This window comes from Crocuta crocuta, unplaced genomic scaffold (assembly GCF_008692635.1).
Source record: "Crocuta crocuta isolate KB4526 unplaced genomic scaffold, BGI_CrCroc_1.0 scaffold170, whole genome shotgun sequence".
Lineage (NCBI taxonomy): Eukaryota > Metazoa > Chordata > Mammalia > Carnivora > Hyaenidae > Crocuta > Crocuta crocuta.
The window spans coordinates 3571267-3588070 of NW_027527853.1; the positions used below are offsets into that span (position 1 = coordinate 3571267).

Below are 16804 nucleotides of genomic sequence, written 5' to 3' on the forward strand. Positions count from 1 at the left end.
CTTCTCTTTTTCACAAGGGAGGCGGCCGGTTGCAAAATAAGCTCTGGGTTGAAACATAACACTCCCTTCTGTTCTCTACCTTAATTGTCCTAGGGGCCCGGCATCCCCTGACCTCCATATCTGCCCATGTTCTCTGTAACCTTTTCAGAGGGTCAGGAGACAAAAGATCACTTATTTTTCATATCTCCCTGTTGGCCTCTTCTAACCATCTTCCCAATTACTTTTAGAGCAATATGTTAGGTAAATTTGCCCTTTACATTGGCCTCTGAAAGTAGTTTTAACAATGAACTTATGAATTGATTATGAAAATAATTAATTCAGGATTATATTTATCTTTGGGAAATCTTGCCTTTTTTTGTCACCTATAAACTCTTTGTAATTCTTCTTTAATCCTTGTATTCCTTTAATCTCTATCCTTGACAGCAGTATATTCTTTTCTAGAGAATCAATCTTTATTCAACTGGACATTTTAAGGGAAAAATGACAGCAATACCCCATAATAGCATTGGCTTTGAAAAGACAGAACACATCCCATTTCATTTTGGCTTGATTTCCACTAAGTTTTAGCTGAGGCTTTCCAGCACACATATCTTCCTCCTTCTCTTTCCACTCTTCACTTCTAACTTCCATTTTATGGCTCTTGTTCTCCTATCCTCATTTAGATGGTCCTTTTGTATGCATGTCTTACATAACAGTTATCTCAGGCCCTGTTTGGAAGTAGATATAGAGTAAATAAAGCATTGCTTCACTGCTGCATTGCTAGTCAGAAAGAGGGTAGCAGTAATTGTGCCTCTGTGTCTGCTACTCTTTATGTTCATTTTAGATGTAACCATACATCCATTCATTTCATAAATATAAATATTTTTTGGGTATTTACTACCCTCCAATGCTGTATTAAATGATACACATTCACACAATACTCAAAGATGAGTTGGCACAAAGTGTCTCATGGGGCAGAGAAGATGAAAAGATGGACCTAGTTAAATGTTCTAAGATGCCATATCCTTTAAAGGAGATGAGGTCCCTAGGCTCAGAGATGGGAGAAATGGGAATCTGTATTAGATCTGTTTTTGCATGAATGTCCTAGGAATAGGGAGAAAACACAGCTCAAGAAAAAAGCCACAACTGGAAAGGAAAGAAGTTTGTGTAAAGCCAAAAATTTCCCTCCAGATACAGAATACTTATGAAAGCAAGAGGTTCCCTTAATAAGCAAGGGCGACCACATAATTTTATTTTTTACATTGGCTATCTATATACCTGAACAAAAATTAATACCATAGCAAAACAAAAACCAGTCACCAAACTGGTTTATGTTCTCAGTGATGAATTAGAAGGGTAACTTACCCTTCCATAAGCATAAATTCCCCCATCTCTTCCCATCTCTTCAATGGGGATAATACCACAGAGATATGGTTGCAATTAAGTGTGCAAATGTATTTAAAACCTTAGTAACATGCCTGGCATCTGGTACTCACTCAAGAAATCTAACACTATTATTAAAACAATACAATAGACAATATATAATGAAGAAATGATCCTTTAAAATGCTTACAATGAACACTTGGATAAGTTTGTTAATTCTGTAGTGAAAGAAAGGTGTGGCTTCAAGGTAATTGGTCTTATTCTTTCAATATCTGTTTCTTCAAGTTCTGAAGCTAAATATGAGAGGCTCTAGAAACCAAAATATAAATATATAATTTACAATGTAAGTTCACTGCTTAAAACAAGTATTCTTGAAATTAAATTTTTATTTCTATTTGTCATTTTGTTGTTACAAATACCAAGATTTTCTATTCTACCAAACAATTAAATATTGTAACCACTGAAGAGGAGCTGAATTTTATTTTGCAATATAAATACCTCCTGTTTTTCCCCATTCTTAAATGCCTTTCCTTCAGTTTTCTTCTGAGTATCAGACATTTCTAACAGTTCTTCTTGGTTTTGCTCATCACATTTCTTCATTTTTATCCTAATTAATAATAAATATATTTATTTGAAGCAGAAATAATGGGACTGTGTGTTATGGGATGTGTTAGAGGTGTTCTTAACACACATACACACACACACAACCAATCTCTTACAACAAATAGTTTTACATCCCACAAACATTAGTAGTAAGAGTAAAAGTAAGTGGTGAGCAGGCAGTATTGGTCTAGAGCTGCTGTTCTGAACAAGTTTATGGCACCTGTGCTCTCCTTTTCTGCGCAGGGGTTCATAATGCATGTGTCTATCAGACTGGTTTAAAGGAGTGGAGGCAAGTTAGCAAGTTTAAGTTAATTCAGGACTCTATGAAAAAGTTTCATGCTGTGTTAGGTTTAGAAACTATCAGAGGCTGGGGCGCCTGAGTGGCTCAGTTGGGTAAGCATCCGACTTTGGCTCAGGTCACAATCTTGTGGTTTATGAGTTTGAGCCCCATGTCAGGTTCTGTGCTGACAGCTCAGATCCTGCTTTAGATTCTATGTCTCCCTCTCTCTCTGCCCCTCCCCCTCTTGCACTCTGTTTTTCTCTCTCAAAAATAAACATTAAAAAATTTTTTAAAAAAGAAAAGAAACTGTCAGAAGCACTTTCATTAAAAACCACTGCAGCAGGAAAAAACCCCAACAAAGTAAACAACTTCCTTATTAGGCTGAAGTTACACTAATATCTTACAGTTTTGAATAAAGACAATGGGTTGTAGGGAAGGAACCAGTTATTTCATTGTGTTCACACACAGCTTAAGTACAGTTTTTAATTGTAACCATCTCCTTTACTAACCATGTTTTTATGACTTACGCGTTTCACCTAGGAGTAGGATTGCTGGGTCTATGGCTGTACTAATTGCGTTCCCGTCAGCAATTAATGAATGAGAGTTCCTGTTGCTCAGTATCCTCATCAGTATTTGTTACTGTCTTTTTAATTTTGTTTTGTTTTGGATTTTAGCTATCCTAAATGGTGTATAGTATAGCCCACTGTGGTTTTAATTTACATTTCTCTATTGACATAACATGATGCTGAGCATCTTTTCATGTGTCCATTTACCATCCATATGCTTTTTTAGTGAAGTGTCTGTTCAAATCTTTTGCCCATTTTAAAACCTGAGTTGCTTATTAAGTTATAAGAATTGTTCAAATATTCAAAATATAAGTCCTTTGTTAACGACATCAAGTAGATGTCTAGCTTATGGATTTTTTCCCAGTTACTGTAAATGCCCAGTTATTCATGGGCAGTTCCTCAGGAGACCTCTAAGAACAAACAGAGCAGCCACTCACCTTTGGAACTGTAACTTTACTGGGGTGCTTGTAAACCCTTGCTGTTGTCGGAGGGATTTTATTTGTTTCCAAGTCTGTAATATACTGTGTAATAGGGAGAAATCTTTTCCTCTTTCTAAATCATAGAGCTGTTTTGTATTCCTACAACAATAATAGTAGATCAAAAATATGCTGGTCATTAATAGAAATCATGAAAAATGGCCTGGAAGAATGTATTGCACAAATTTTTCTGGATACTCCCACCATATGATTTTTTTCCCCTCATTTTACCCATGTCTTAATAAAGCTACTGAAATTCCACTTAGAGATTAATTCCTTTATGACTGGAAGATTTTTCAGTATTCAAAAGTGCCCTGCTAAAACAGACTTTTCCAGATGTTCTGGTCATTCTGCAGTGTATTCGTTATACTATTTTTCCAGATTAACAATTGAAACCATTGCTTAAAATTTAGAGGTACTTTGCTGGATAGGGTAGTGATCATATTTGGATATTGGTAATCTGTTTTTAAAGATTCTTCTTCAGGGGTGCCTGGGTGGCTCAGTTGGTTAAGCGTCCAACTTTGGCTCAGGACATGATCTCCTGGCTTATGAGTTGGAGCCCCAAGTTGTGCTGACAGCTCAGACTCTGGAGCCTGTGTCAGAGCTTGGAGTCTGCTTCATGTTCTGTGTCTCCCTCTCTCTCTGCCCCTCCCCAACTCATGCTCTCTCTCGCGCGCGGGCTCTCTCTCTCTCCCCTTCAAAAATAAATAAACATTAAAAAAAATAAAGACACTTCTTCTGTTTTATGACTTTGCAAATACACTATTAGTATGACAAATTACAGTGACTTTCTAATGTTAAGTCACTCTTGCATTCCTGGAATGATCTCAACAACTTCACTGTATTAATTGATAGAATTCTGTTCGGCATGTTTGTAACTATGTTTATGAGTGAAATTGGGTTGCAATGGTTTTTATATTAAGTTTTAATTTCAAGGATAAAATAACCTCATAAACTGAGGTTAAGAACGTGGCCTCTTTTTCTATTCTTTGAAAGAGTATGTGAAAATAGAAGTTATCTTTAAATCAGAGGTTCTCAACCTTTACTGTATCAGAATCACCAGAGGGCTTGTTGAACAGCTTGCCAAGCCCCACCCCCAGAGTTTCCGATTCAGTAAGATTGTGGTGGACCTGGTAATTTGCATTTTTAACAGGTTTCCAGGGGAGGCTGATGTTGTTGGTCTGGGTAACCACACTTTGAGAGTCACTGTTTTAAATGGTCTATAGAATCCTAATTTTGTCAACTGAGCTTGGAGTTTTCTTTGCAGAAAGAGCTCAAATTACTGTTTTGATTTCTTTAACAATGATTGAACTACTTGGGGTTTTCTTCTTCTTTCACTTCTTGGATATATTCTGGCTTTCTTTTCGTAGAGATTTGTCCTTTCCATTTAAATGTTTACATTCTTTGGCATGACATTTTTCAAAGTATACAGCAGCTATAGTCATGTCCCTCTTTCTGTCCTGATATTGTATACTGCATATTTGTGCTGTTTCTTTTCTTGATCAGTTTTGCCAGAGTTTATAAATTTTTACCAAACATCTGACTTTTTAATTCTATCATAGCTTTCTTATTAATTTTTGTTCTTTATTTCATTTCTTTTCTTCTTTTTTCCTAACTTAAAGATGCTTGGCTCATTAATTTTCAACCTTTCCTTTTCTCTAATGTATGTATTTAAACAGATTTTCCTCCAAGTACTATAAAATTTTGATCATATTTATTTTTGATAAGTTCGAAATCTTTCTAATTATCAATATGATATCTTCTCTGAAAAATAGATTATTTAGAACATGTGCTTCTTAATCTCCAAACTTATAGAGATTTGCTAGCTATATTTTTGTACTGGGTTTCTTTCTGCATTGAATGATTTAAATCTGCTGGATACATTAAGACTTTGAGATTTACTGATATAAGATCAACTTTTGTGAATGTTCCCATGTGTTCTTGAAGAGAGTCGCATTTTGCATTTTGACTTAAACAGATTAAGTCAAGCAAGTTTATTAATCATGTTGTTCAAATCTTTTATATCCATACTGAAATTATTTAGTCTACTAGTCCCATCAATTACTGACTGAAGTGTGTTAATATTGCCCAATATGTTTGTGAATTTGCTATTTCTTCTTGTACTTCTATCAATTTTGCTTTCTTTTTTTATTTTAAAAAAATTGTTTATTTATTTTTGAAAGAGAGAGAGAGAGCACGAGCAGGGAAGGGGCAGAGAGAGAGGGAAACACAGAATCCAAAGCAGGCTCCAGGCTCTGAGTTGTCAGCACAGAGCTTGACGCAGGGCTTGAATCCACAAACCATGAGATCATGACCTGAGTTGAAGTTGGATGCTTAACCAATTGAGCCACCCAGGTGCTCCTCAATCAATTTTGCTGTATATGTTTTGAAGCCGTATTATTATATGCATATATATATGTGTGTGCATACACATGAATACATGTTAATTAAACTGCATTATTTTGTGTGGCCCTCTTTATACCTAGTAAACTTTTTGCCTTAAAGATCTATTCTACCTTATATTACCTAATATTTACCTAATATTAATATAGCTATGCCAGCTTTATTTTGTTAGTGTTTGTATGGTATTTTTCCTATTATTTCTATTCTCTAACTTTTTATATCTTCATGATCTAGATAAGTCTCTTATAAATAAAATATAATTAGATTTTAGTTTTGGAGTTTTTTCCTCCTTTTAAAAAATTTATTGAAATATAGCTGACATGCAATGTTTGAACTAAAGCAATTAGTTTCAAGTGTCCAACATAATGATTCAACAATTCTACAAGTTATACTATACTCACCACGAGTGTGGCTAACATGTCACTATATACCCTAGTACAATACCATGTACTGTAGTTTCCATGCTGTACCTTTCATCCCTGTGACTTATTCATTCCATAACTGGGTGTATCTCTCATTTTTCTCCTCACCCATCTTGTCCATCTCTTACCCTCTTCCTCTCTCGCAACCACCAGTTTGTTGTCTGTATTTATGGGTCTGTTTCTGCTTTTTGTTCATTTATTTGTTTTGTTTTCAGATTCACATATTAATGAAATCATGGTATTTGTCTATCTCTGTCTCACTTCACTTAGCATAATAACCTTTAGGTCCACGTTGAAAAAATGGCAAGATTTCATTTTTTTAATGGCTCAGTGATATTCCATTATATATATGTACACCACATCTTTATTCATTCTCTCTATTGATGGACACTTAGATTGCTCCCATATGGATTTTGTTTTCTAATTTTTAATCCAGTCTATCAACCGAGACAAAAATGGAACATGTAGCCCATTTAGCTATGTTTAGGTTTAACCTATTTTTTTTAATTGTAGTTTTTTAAAAACTTTTTTATGTTTATTTATTATTGAGACAGAGAGAAACAGAGCATGGTGGCGGAGGGGCAGAGAAAGAGGGAGACACAGAATCTGAAGTAAGCTCCAGGCTCTGAGCTAGCTGTCAACACAGAGCCCCACGCGGGGCTCCTACCCATGAACTGTGAAATCAGGACCTGAGCCGAAGTTGGACGCTTAACCAAATGAGCCACTCAGGTTCCCCAACTCTATTTTCTTTTATGTTTCCTACTTGCCTCATCTGTTTTTTGTCCTATTTCTCTCTTTTCTTGTCTTCTTTTAGATTATTTGAATACTTCTTTATTGTCTCATTTTCCTCTTCTACTGACTTGAAAGCTATATCTTTTTTCTTTTTTTAGATGTTTTAAGTTAAAATCCGAGCCCTTGATTTATCAAAGTGTAATATTAAACTTTACCCTTACTCTCATTCTCATCAATGCAAATATCTTTAATTATACTTACCCTCCTCCATTCTTTACCCCCTTCTACAAGTGATACATTTGAACTCTATATTTTTATACCCATGAGACACCATTACATCATTTGTTCACTGAGAATTGCCTGCACTGAGAACTACCTCCTTTTTTGTTCCTCAATCCTTTCTGATTCATTTTTTACTGTAAGCTCATGTCCCTTAGAATTTCAAATCTTGGAAAATCTCTCAGTGAGGGTTAAATTTATGCTATTCCAAAAAGAATATTTATTGGCTTTGCCAATAGTCTGCTGTCACTATTAATCTGCGACTATTTTCAGTTAAATTCTAAATCTGATATTTTAGATCACATAAGTACTATAAATTCAGATTATAAACCTGTATGAATGCTGGCTTGTGGTTATAAATTTTCAAAGGAGCATTTTCCCCCTTCTGCCTAGTGATGAAGTCCAAGACAAGTTTCTTTGTTATCCCCTTTATATTCCCCCTTCATGAAGTTTAACATTCATTATAGAGTGATGTCTTATTATACTTTCCAATTAAGTTGATCTTGGCTTTCTTTATCTTTTACTTTGGTACTCCCTGAAGGTATCTGAATGATAGCTCAAGTTTACTAATATTTAACAAATATCCTCAGAGTAAAAGTTGGCTTTAACCCTCTCTAAATCTTATGATTTTTCCTTTCACTTTGTTTTTGGCTTTTGCAGATTACTTACTGTTTTCCCATTATGGGAGTATATTTATAAAGATAACATTCATATTTTATCAGACATTTTTAGTTGTTTTCATTAAAAGGGCCATTCATGAAATCTAGTCTACTAGAAATAGAAGCCCATTGTCATTTATTCATTCATCAAATATTCATCGGAGGCTTATTACATGCCAGGCACTGTGCTAGTTAAGGGGGATACAAAGATCAACAGATATGCTTTCTGGATTCAAGAAGCTTACAGACATGTAAATTAACCAATGGAACAAAACATTATAGGTGTTATAACAGAAGTCCGCATAGCTAGGGTGTGGGCATAAATAAGAGCTAAATGGGAATAGCAGGGGAAAACTTCAGAGTATATGACACTCAATTCAAATCAATAAACACATAATAAATATCTATTAGGTGGTAGGAAATAATTTGGGGGCTGATAAGTAATATCCCAGAAGGGAAAAATACAGAACAGTAATTACAAATATGATGAATATTATGAGAAGGGGCATATATAAATGCTATGTGAATATACAAAATAGAGAGAGAGAGAAAATTTAATCTAATCTAACGGGCAAGAGCCTCCCTGAGAAACATGAAACTGAATAAAATGCATATGTTGACTAAGTGTCAGGCAGAAAACAATGAAAGAACCTTCTAGAAAAAGACATTAAAACAAAGATACTTAGATATTAGACATCATAGTCCATTTAGGGCACTGAACTATAAGGTTCCAAAGCAGAAAGTGCCTAACATGAGGCTTGAGAAGTAAGCAGGAGTCAGGTTACATAGGGCCTTAAAGATCATGCTAAAGCTATTAAATTTTATTGTGAAGGTAACAGGAAACCACTAATGTGGTTTATTTATTTAGAAAAATCACTTTGGTTTCAATATGGAGCATGGCTTAAGGAAAAGTATTCTAGGAGACTGAGTGGTCAGGCTGAGATAACCACCAGAAATAAGGCAGAATCAGTGGGAATGGTTAATGGTTGGATGTGAGCGATGAGAGGAGAGGCAAGAAGGGGGTACACAAATGGTTTATAGCTTTCTGTCCTGGGTACCAGCTCATTGTGGGTACCAGGCACTTAATAGTCATTAAATGTTAAATATATCTTTTCTAATATAAACTCTGTTTTTCAAATGTCCACAAACTACTCTAAAATTTTTCCTGAAAGTAAATCTATTACATTACTTTTTTTCTGCTTTGATAAAGCATTGACCTCTTCAATGACCCTCCTACAAACATACCATGTGCACACGCACATAGTTGTGGGCCATTATCTACCACCATCAGATCCCATCTAAAGTCTATTTTTCTCTTTCCTTCATTAAAGCTTACTTGCTCTGTGTTCATTATGCCAATGTCTGTTCTTTGCCTTTAATTTTAGTTAATCTTATAAATAACACAAGTTTATGGTTTTGTAAATACTTTTGATGGCTTCCATTTATTCATTTATTCAAGTGAACTCATTATGTGCCAGGACTTGTGCAAGGTATATGTCAACCTTCTCAAGTAACATCATTTGCATTTAACTAAATTATTCTAGGAGACCAATTATGTAAATTGACTGTTGTTTCTAGAGTTTGTAGGACCATGTCAGGTCAATGGACAAGGAGTCAGGGAAATTGTTTATAAAATCACTCTCTTATATTGACATTTATTATATCTTTGTGCATAAGTGAACTTTCTATACAATAAGTACCTCCTAGTGAGCTTTCTTGCTTTTGGAGTGTCCTTGACACATAATTATTTTTCCCATTACTTCATATTTCCTAACTTCTCTTCTCAATCACTCTATAAGCTAATGGTTCCCAACTTGTAGACTGTATTTTTTTCACAGGGATCCTTAAATCTATGTGCTCTTTGAGTACTGTCTTTAGCTGAATTAGTTGATATATCTTATACATGTGTATACATGAATTAATTCTCAAATATATACAAACACTTGAGACTATTATGATCCAAAAAGTATTGGTGAACTCATGGTGGTTTTTAATTAGCATGTTTTTTAAAAAATCAGTGGATATTAAAATTACAACTACTTTCATGTGGCACTTCTATGAAATATCTTTATACAAAACTGTACTTTTTTTTTTTCAAAACTGTCTTAAGGAAAGGTTGGAACCATTTCTGTAGTTGCCTAAAGAGTAGGTACCTTGTCTTTTTCTTATTTTATATCTTCCATAGCAAGTGCAATATTCTGTCTAAAGAAGTTACTTAATAAATACTTGTTAAATACATGAATGGTCAAAAACCTACCTTATCTGCCAATAATAATCTTGTAAAGATTTTTTGGTAAGCTGACTCATTTCCAAATTTTCATTTGCTAATTTGGTAGCATCTGTCAGTGCGATCAGCTACAACCAAGAAAACAACTTTTTAGTACATTTCATCCACTGTCACCAATACTCAAATTTCTCTGAAGGTCTAGGTGTGTGCAGCAGAAGCACAACTATATAACCTTTTGTGTGTTACTGTCTTATCTTCAAAAATATATTTCATATAAGCGCCTTGGGGCAGAACTGAGAAGAACCTCAATATCTAAGAAAAAAACATCATACCTACGGGCACCTGGGTGGCTCAGTTGCTTGAGCATCTGACTTGATTTCAGCTCAGGTCATGATCTCACAGTTCATGGGATTGAGCCCTGCATCGGGCTCTGTGCTGATAGCACAGGGCCTACTTGCGATTCTCTCTCTCCCTCTCTCAAAATAAATTTTAAAAAGAAAGAAACATTATATCTAGAATCTGTTCATTAATGTAAAAAAATGCCAATCAATTAAGATGGCAGATTGAGCACAGGAATCTACCTTATCTTCCAGAGTTACATTGGGGTTCTTCCATGGTTACAGAAAAGATATCTGTGTATCTGTCTTTATCCATATCTACTGTCAATATCACATTCATATCTATATATGTATATTTATGACTGAATTGATATCTATATCTCTCTATAAAAAATAAATGTATAACATAGGAACACAAGAAAAAATAAAATGAAGAGAAAAAGATATACTGAGGAAAGTGGAAGGCAGAAATATCCACAGAGAATATTTAGAGAAATAAAACTGGAAGAAACTGTACCCTTAAACATATGTAGGAGAAATCTGTCACAGTTAGGGACAGTTTGTAGGAATGCCAAGATAAGTCAATTAATATAAATGTTTACTGGAAGAAATCAGAGAAAATCTCAACAAATAGGAAGACATATGATAGTCTTGATAAAGAAATATAATTTTTATAAAGATAAAATTTCTTTTAAAACTAATGTAATAATATAATGCAATCACAGTAATAGAATTTTAAAAATAGAAGTAGACAGACTAACTCTAACACATAGAAGATTAGAAGATCAAATCTTTAAGAGCATACAAAAACATCCTAGATAAAATGAGAAGTCATTTGTCCTACTATGTTATAATTGAGTAATTAAATATAGTAATTAAGACAGGGCAGGACTAGGGGCACCCTGGTGGCTCAGTTTGTTGAGCGTCTGACTCTTGATTTCGGGTTAGGTCATGATCCCAGGGTTGTGATGGAGCCCTGGCTCCATGCTGGGTGTGGAGCCTGCTTGGGATGTTCTTTCTCTCCCTCTGCCCCTCTCACCCACTCATGCACACACTCTCTTTCTAAAATTAAAACACAAGAAACAAAAAACAAAAAAAACCAGGGCAGGACTAGACCATTATGTCATTGTAATTGATAGTCCTTAAATTTATGTAAATATGTTAAGCTAGTTTACAATAAAGGCAGAACTTAAAAAAATTTTTTTAATGGTTATCTTTTTTTTTGAGAGAGAGATAGATACAGAGCATAAGCAGGAGAGGGGCAGAGAGAGAGGAAGACACAGAATCCAAAGCAGGCTCCAGGCTCCGAGCTGTCAGCATAGACAGCATAGACAACTCGACGCAGGGCTTGAACCCACGAACTGCAAGATTATGACCTGAGCTGAAGTCAGATGCTTAACCAATTGAGCCACCCAGATGCCCCTAAAGACAGAACTTTAAATTAGCAGGAAATTATGGGTGTTTGGATATTATGCTAATCTTTTGAGGGAGAGAAATTGAATTGGAGCCCAATCCCACAAGATACAGATATAAAATCTAGACAGAATGAAAAAGTCTAGAAATTATACCTGCACAGGCGTATATCATTAGAAGGATATATAAAAATATAACTTTATAATTTTGGTCTGTCAGACACTATTGGTTGTCCTTAAAAGGTCATTTTTTTGTGGTTGGCAGAACCCCAATTTTATTCAATAGCTTAATTATCTTCCATGTGTTTCAGAGGTAAACCCTGATTAGCCATTTGTAGCAATTTCATTCTTTTTGCGAGTGCTGGTTTACGCATGATTGTGTGAGATGATTCTAGCCAATGAGACATGAGGGGAAATCTGCCCAGATGTAGAGAAAAGGCTGGAGAGGGCTCTGAAAGTGTGACACGATGTTGTATATTGTGTGTCTGGTCAGCAAGCTTTGACATAGAGCAGCCAGTTAGTTTACCAAGCCAATTTGCTGAAGATAAACATTAGAAAGAGAGGAAAAAGCTAGGATTATTGATACTGTTGAGCCACCAAATCAGCCAACCCTAAAGTTGCCCTAACTTGGGACTTTTGATATAGGAGGTAATACCTTTTCTTTATTGTTCAAAGCAATTGAGTGAGAGTTTTCTGTGGACTGCAATGAAAGGCATGCTGACTGGTAACTCTTGGGGTAGAGGTCTTAGGAAGCAATGAAACCTAAAATACACAGGGTTAGACTGAAAGATTTGACCTCATAAAAATTTTAATTTTTGCCAAGAGATATAAAAACTCAAGTTAAAAAGCAAGTAAATGAAGGGTGCCTGGATGGCTCACTTGGATAAGCATCTGATTCTTGATCTCAGCTTGGGTCTTGATCTCAGGATCATGAGCTCAAGCCCAGCATTAGGTGTGAAGCCTACTTAAAAAAAAAAAAAAAAAAAAAAAAAAAAAGCAAGTAAATGAGAGGTACAAATTCATAAAAATAATCAGTGGGCACTCCTTTGATTTCTTTCTTTTTTTTTTTTCCTTTTCTTTCAGACTTTTATGTGTCCTTTACAATATCATTAGATGACTGGGTTAATCATCCTCAGACCAAGATTTTTCATGTTTTAATTAAGATTCAAGGTCTCTAATATTTTTATCAAAATACTTTATTAGAAGACTTGAAACAACCCTATGGCTCCTATAAATAGTAATCTTTCCAAATACTCTTCTTGAGTCATAGGATCAAGAATACCACTGACTAGTAAACCATTTATAAGTGCTAAATATCCTGCAGTATATGTTTGAGGGTACCTCCCTGACCAATCAACTCCTAGAGTTTCTTTTTGGAAAACTGAAAGCAGCTTTTAACCAATTTAATAATTGGTTAAATATTTCAAGTGCTAAGGGAAAGTGTTCTATGATAGCTTCCTCTGTACTACTTGTTTTCTCTTTCAATATTAAATGTTCAACTCTATAAATAGAATAAAAGCCGTTCTCACCTTCTCATACAGCAGCTGAGGTAAATTCTGTTGCTGCCTGTCCTGAAAATACTCATACAGTTGAAGTAGCCTAGCACATAATACTTGTTCTTGATTGAAGAGAGGATGATGGCTGAATTGCAAGCCCACAATGTTGAGATCTAATTGATACATTTCCCTTTGACCTTCCATTTTGTTCCTGATAGAGCTTTCCAGGTCAGATTTCACTGCCTTTTAAAGAAAAATATGTACACAATGTTAATTTGATTCTTTGTAATTTTTTTGAAATTATAAGTGATTTTTCCTTATGAAAGTAACACTTTAACTGTAAGAAAATTAAGGGATACAGAAAAGCAATAAATAATCTGATCCTTCTCCCTTGAAATTGATTATGGCCCTTGATTTCATAAAATGTATTTATATTACATCATACTAATCATCTTTCTACAAATTATGGTCACATACCTTATTGTTGTGTGATGGTAGAAGTTAGACTTTCAAGTTATAAGCCCCACAATGATTTCCTATAGGAACACTATGACAAATGGTATTTAAGTCTGTTGGGTCAATAGTTTGACTACCTGATGATCTCTAAGAGCCATCCATGGGCCAGAGTTAAGTCTTCCATGGGCACTTATTAAAACATTGTTCTTATGTGAATATATTGGTAAGGCCCTGGAAAATCCCCTGGAGGAGCCTGGACCCTGTTAAGTAAATGTTACCTAATAAGGAGACTATCTTTCATTATACATGAGACTGTCTCCACTTGTGTACCAAACTGCTCCTAAATTAGCTGAAGTCTGTAAACCTTAAACTGTATACCAAATGATTCAATTATGTTTTAGTATACTATTTTGAATTTAGTACATGTGTTAGAATATACACGTGACTGGTTTTTAGTGATGTAATTCAAGAAGGTTAATGGGTTACGTAGCATATATAGCCTAGTTCATGAATGCCTAGCCACTCCCAATAAGATCCAGGACTGCATCCGCCTAAAAAGGAGAGCAGAAACCCTCTCTCTGGATCAGTCTGGTGTAGTAGGACATGCTCCCCACTCTGTGCCATCGTTATTACAACTGCTTTTACACTGAAAAATTGCTGTCGTACCTCTGACCTGGTGTGGCAGACCCAGTGCTTCTCAAGGACTGTAGGTCACCAGTATAATGCCTACATTTCTCCCTCCCTACTCCCTCCTGAGCCAGGAATATTCCCTTTTCCTCGCTGGCTTGGGGGGAGGCAAGAGAAGAGCCATAAATTTTGTCTTGTTTTATCCTTATCCTGTAAGTCTCTCTTCTCTATGAGAAGAAAACCTGCTCTTGATTCCACTTATAAGATTTAGTTAATTGGTAGTAAAATGGTCATTTACCAGGCAAAAACACCAATGAAATAAACAGTTTTGATATTAAGCAGCCAAATTAGAAATAAAATTTTGAAAATTAGAGTTCCTAAGCTAGAGATGCCTGTTCTTATTGAGCAGATTCATCACTGGTCAGCTAAGTGAGGGGATTAAATGAACTTTCGGAACTAGGTAAACGTGTTTGTTAGACCAAAAGCACAAAGATCTAGGTAACAATAAATCAAAGGCCAGACAAATGCACAAAAACATCCAAGCTGGTGACAAGCATAAAATATGCAAACACATAAGAGGAATGTTAGATGAGGGAGTAAAGAGCATAGTCAAATAGTTAGGCAAAACTAGTCAGCAAACAACAGGCAACTAAGGCCTGGGGTAGAGGAACCTGGCAGAGGCAACAGCAAAGAGAGGACTTTGGTACTTGGGCAGCTATTCCCCGTGCTTCCGTCGCCCTAATATTTCTTTTATTCTGGTGAGAAACCCATGCAAGGTTAGCTGGGCAGAGGAACAATATGGAGAAGATAAAAGGGGAAAGCAGGCAGAAGCATTTGTCTGACACAAATTCCAGAATGTTCTCTGTTAAGGTTCTACAGTATGAATTTTAATACTCGGTTTAGATGCTTGGTCAAGTGACATTTCCATTTATTTCCAAGTCTAAGAGTCCACGAGATACTGAAATTGTGCTTGGATGAAGCGAGAACACAGACACTTGAGGAAAAAGGTGCTTGTTTAGCACAGTGGTTTCCAACTTGGGATACTGGTGGCTACACAGGTTGATCTGGATGGTGGTTAATATTTTTCCAAAAATTGCATATTTTGCATTTATTTGTTTTCATCCAATTGTTCGTTCATTCATTCAGCAAACTATGAGTTGTTTCAAGGATCTCTCTCTCTCCTTAAGAACAATCATCTCAGATAATTATGTTAAAATATCCGTGCTTTATCTTCAGCAATATTTATATAAAACATATTGTCACCATAAGGTGTAAACGCTATGCCACCTAACAGCAAAGAAAAAGATGGGCTAAAAATCAGGGATTTCCCCTCTTCCCTCTTTTATTCTTTCATTTTTATTTTTAATGGAGATGGATCTATATAGTAACCAAACTGGAAAAAACAGAAAGATATTGCAGTGTTGGTTGTACATGTGTTGGGGGTGGGAAGCTCATGTTTAAAATGTCAGTAAATGTGTAATTTTATAAATTAGGATACAGCAGAGGCATTGCCAGTCTCTCATGGTGTGACAGACCCTATACAAAAAATAGCATTTTCTAAGATTATGCCAGTCAAGGTTGCATTACAAATAATACAAGCACTTACTGAGTGTCTATTATATGCTAGGCATTTGGATATGTGTTAGCAATTGATTAAAGAAAACACTACTCTGCAGTCAAGTAGGAAAGAGATTAGGTAAACAGAGGATACAGAACAGATTGAGCCTTAACAAAACTGCAACCCAGTCTGAATTCAATAAAGTCTCGAATTGGATTAAGATTATTATCCCCACTCAATATGCCTATCAAAGCAAAGGACAGAAACTTCCTTAAATTTTTTAATGTTTTATTTATTTCTGAGAGAGGGAGAGAGAGACAGCATGAACAGGGGAGGGTCAGAGAGAGAGGGAGACACAGAATCTGAAACAGGCTCCAGGCTCTGAGCTTAGCTGTGAGCACAGAGCCTGACGCGGGGCTCAAACCCATGAACTGTAAGATCATAACCTGAGCTGAAGTCAGACGCTTAACTGACTGACCCACCCAGGCGCCCCAGGACAGAGCCTTTCTGAAAGAAAGTATCATTTAGAGCTTTTATAACATTTCATACATGTTTCAGTACAATAAAAGTCTTTTAAAAGTAGTGTAAAAGTTTAAAAAATAGAGTTAAAGGGAAAATATATGAAAAAATGGAAGTATCTAGAAGAAAATTGAAATATATACATAAGAATCAAATGTCAAAAAAACTTTTTCAAGCTAAAATTATACTGAAAATATCTGAAATTAAGAATTCACGAGACAGGTGATTCTGGAACACAGTGGCAATATAGTTTTAGATATTCCCAAATCTCTACCTTTAAAACAGGCAGAGAAACTAGATTCAAAGCCAAAAACCATGGACAAGATCCATAACAAAACTAAATCTCAAGAATCCCCTAACCTAAAATATAAGTGGATGGAGACAAACCG

At 35.4% G+C, this 16804-nt stretch overlaps 1 protein-coding gene across 1 annotated transcript in view; it reads right to left on the minus strand.

The window, feature by feature from the left end:
- Positions 1-468: 468 nt before the first annotated feature.
- Positions 469-16804, minus strand: part of LOC144244206 (protein CC2D2B-like) — a 34692-nt gene continuing 18356 nt past the window's right edge. Inside the window, exons 10-15 of the mRNA XM_077779435.1 lie at positions 13289-13498; positions 10040-10137; positions 3249-3389; positions 1861-1969; positions 1553-1671; positions 469-707 (exon numbers count right to left, since the gene is read on the minus strand). Coding sequence (XP_077635561.1) covers positions 701-707; positions 1553-1671; positions 1861-1969; positions 3249-3389; positions 10040-10137; positions 13289-13498 — 684 coding nt within the window. The 3' untranslated portion in view covers positions 469-700. The remainder of the gene's footprint in view (positions 708-1552; positions 1672-1860; positions 1970-3248; positions 3390-10039; positions 10138-13288; positions 13499-16804) is intronic.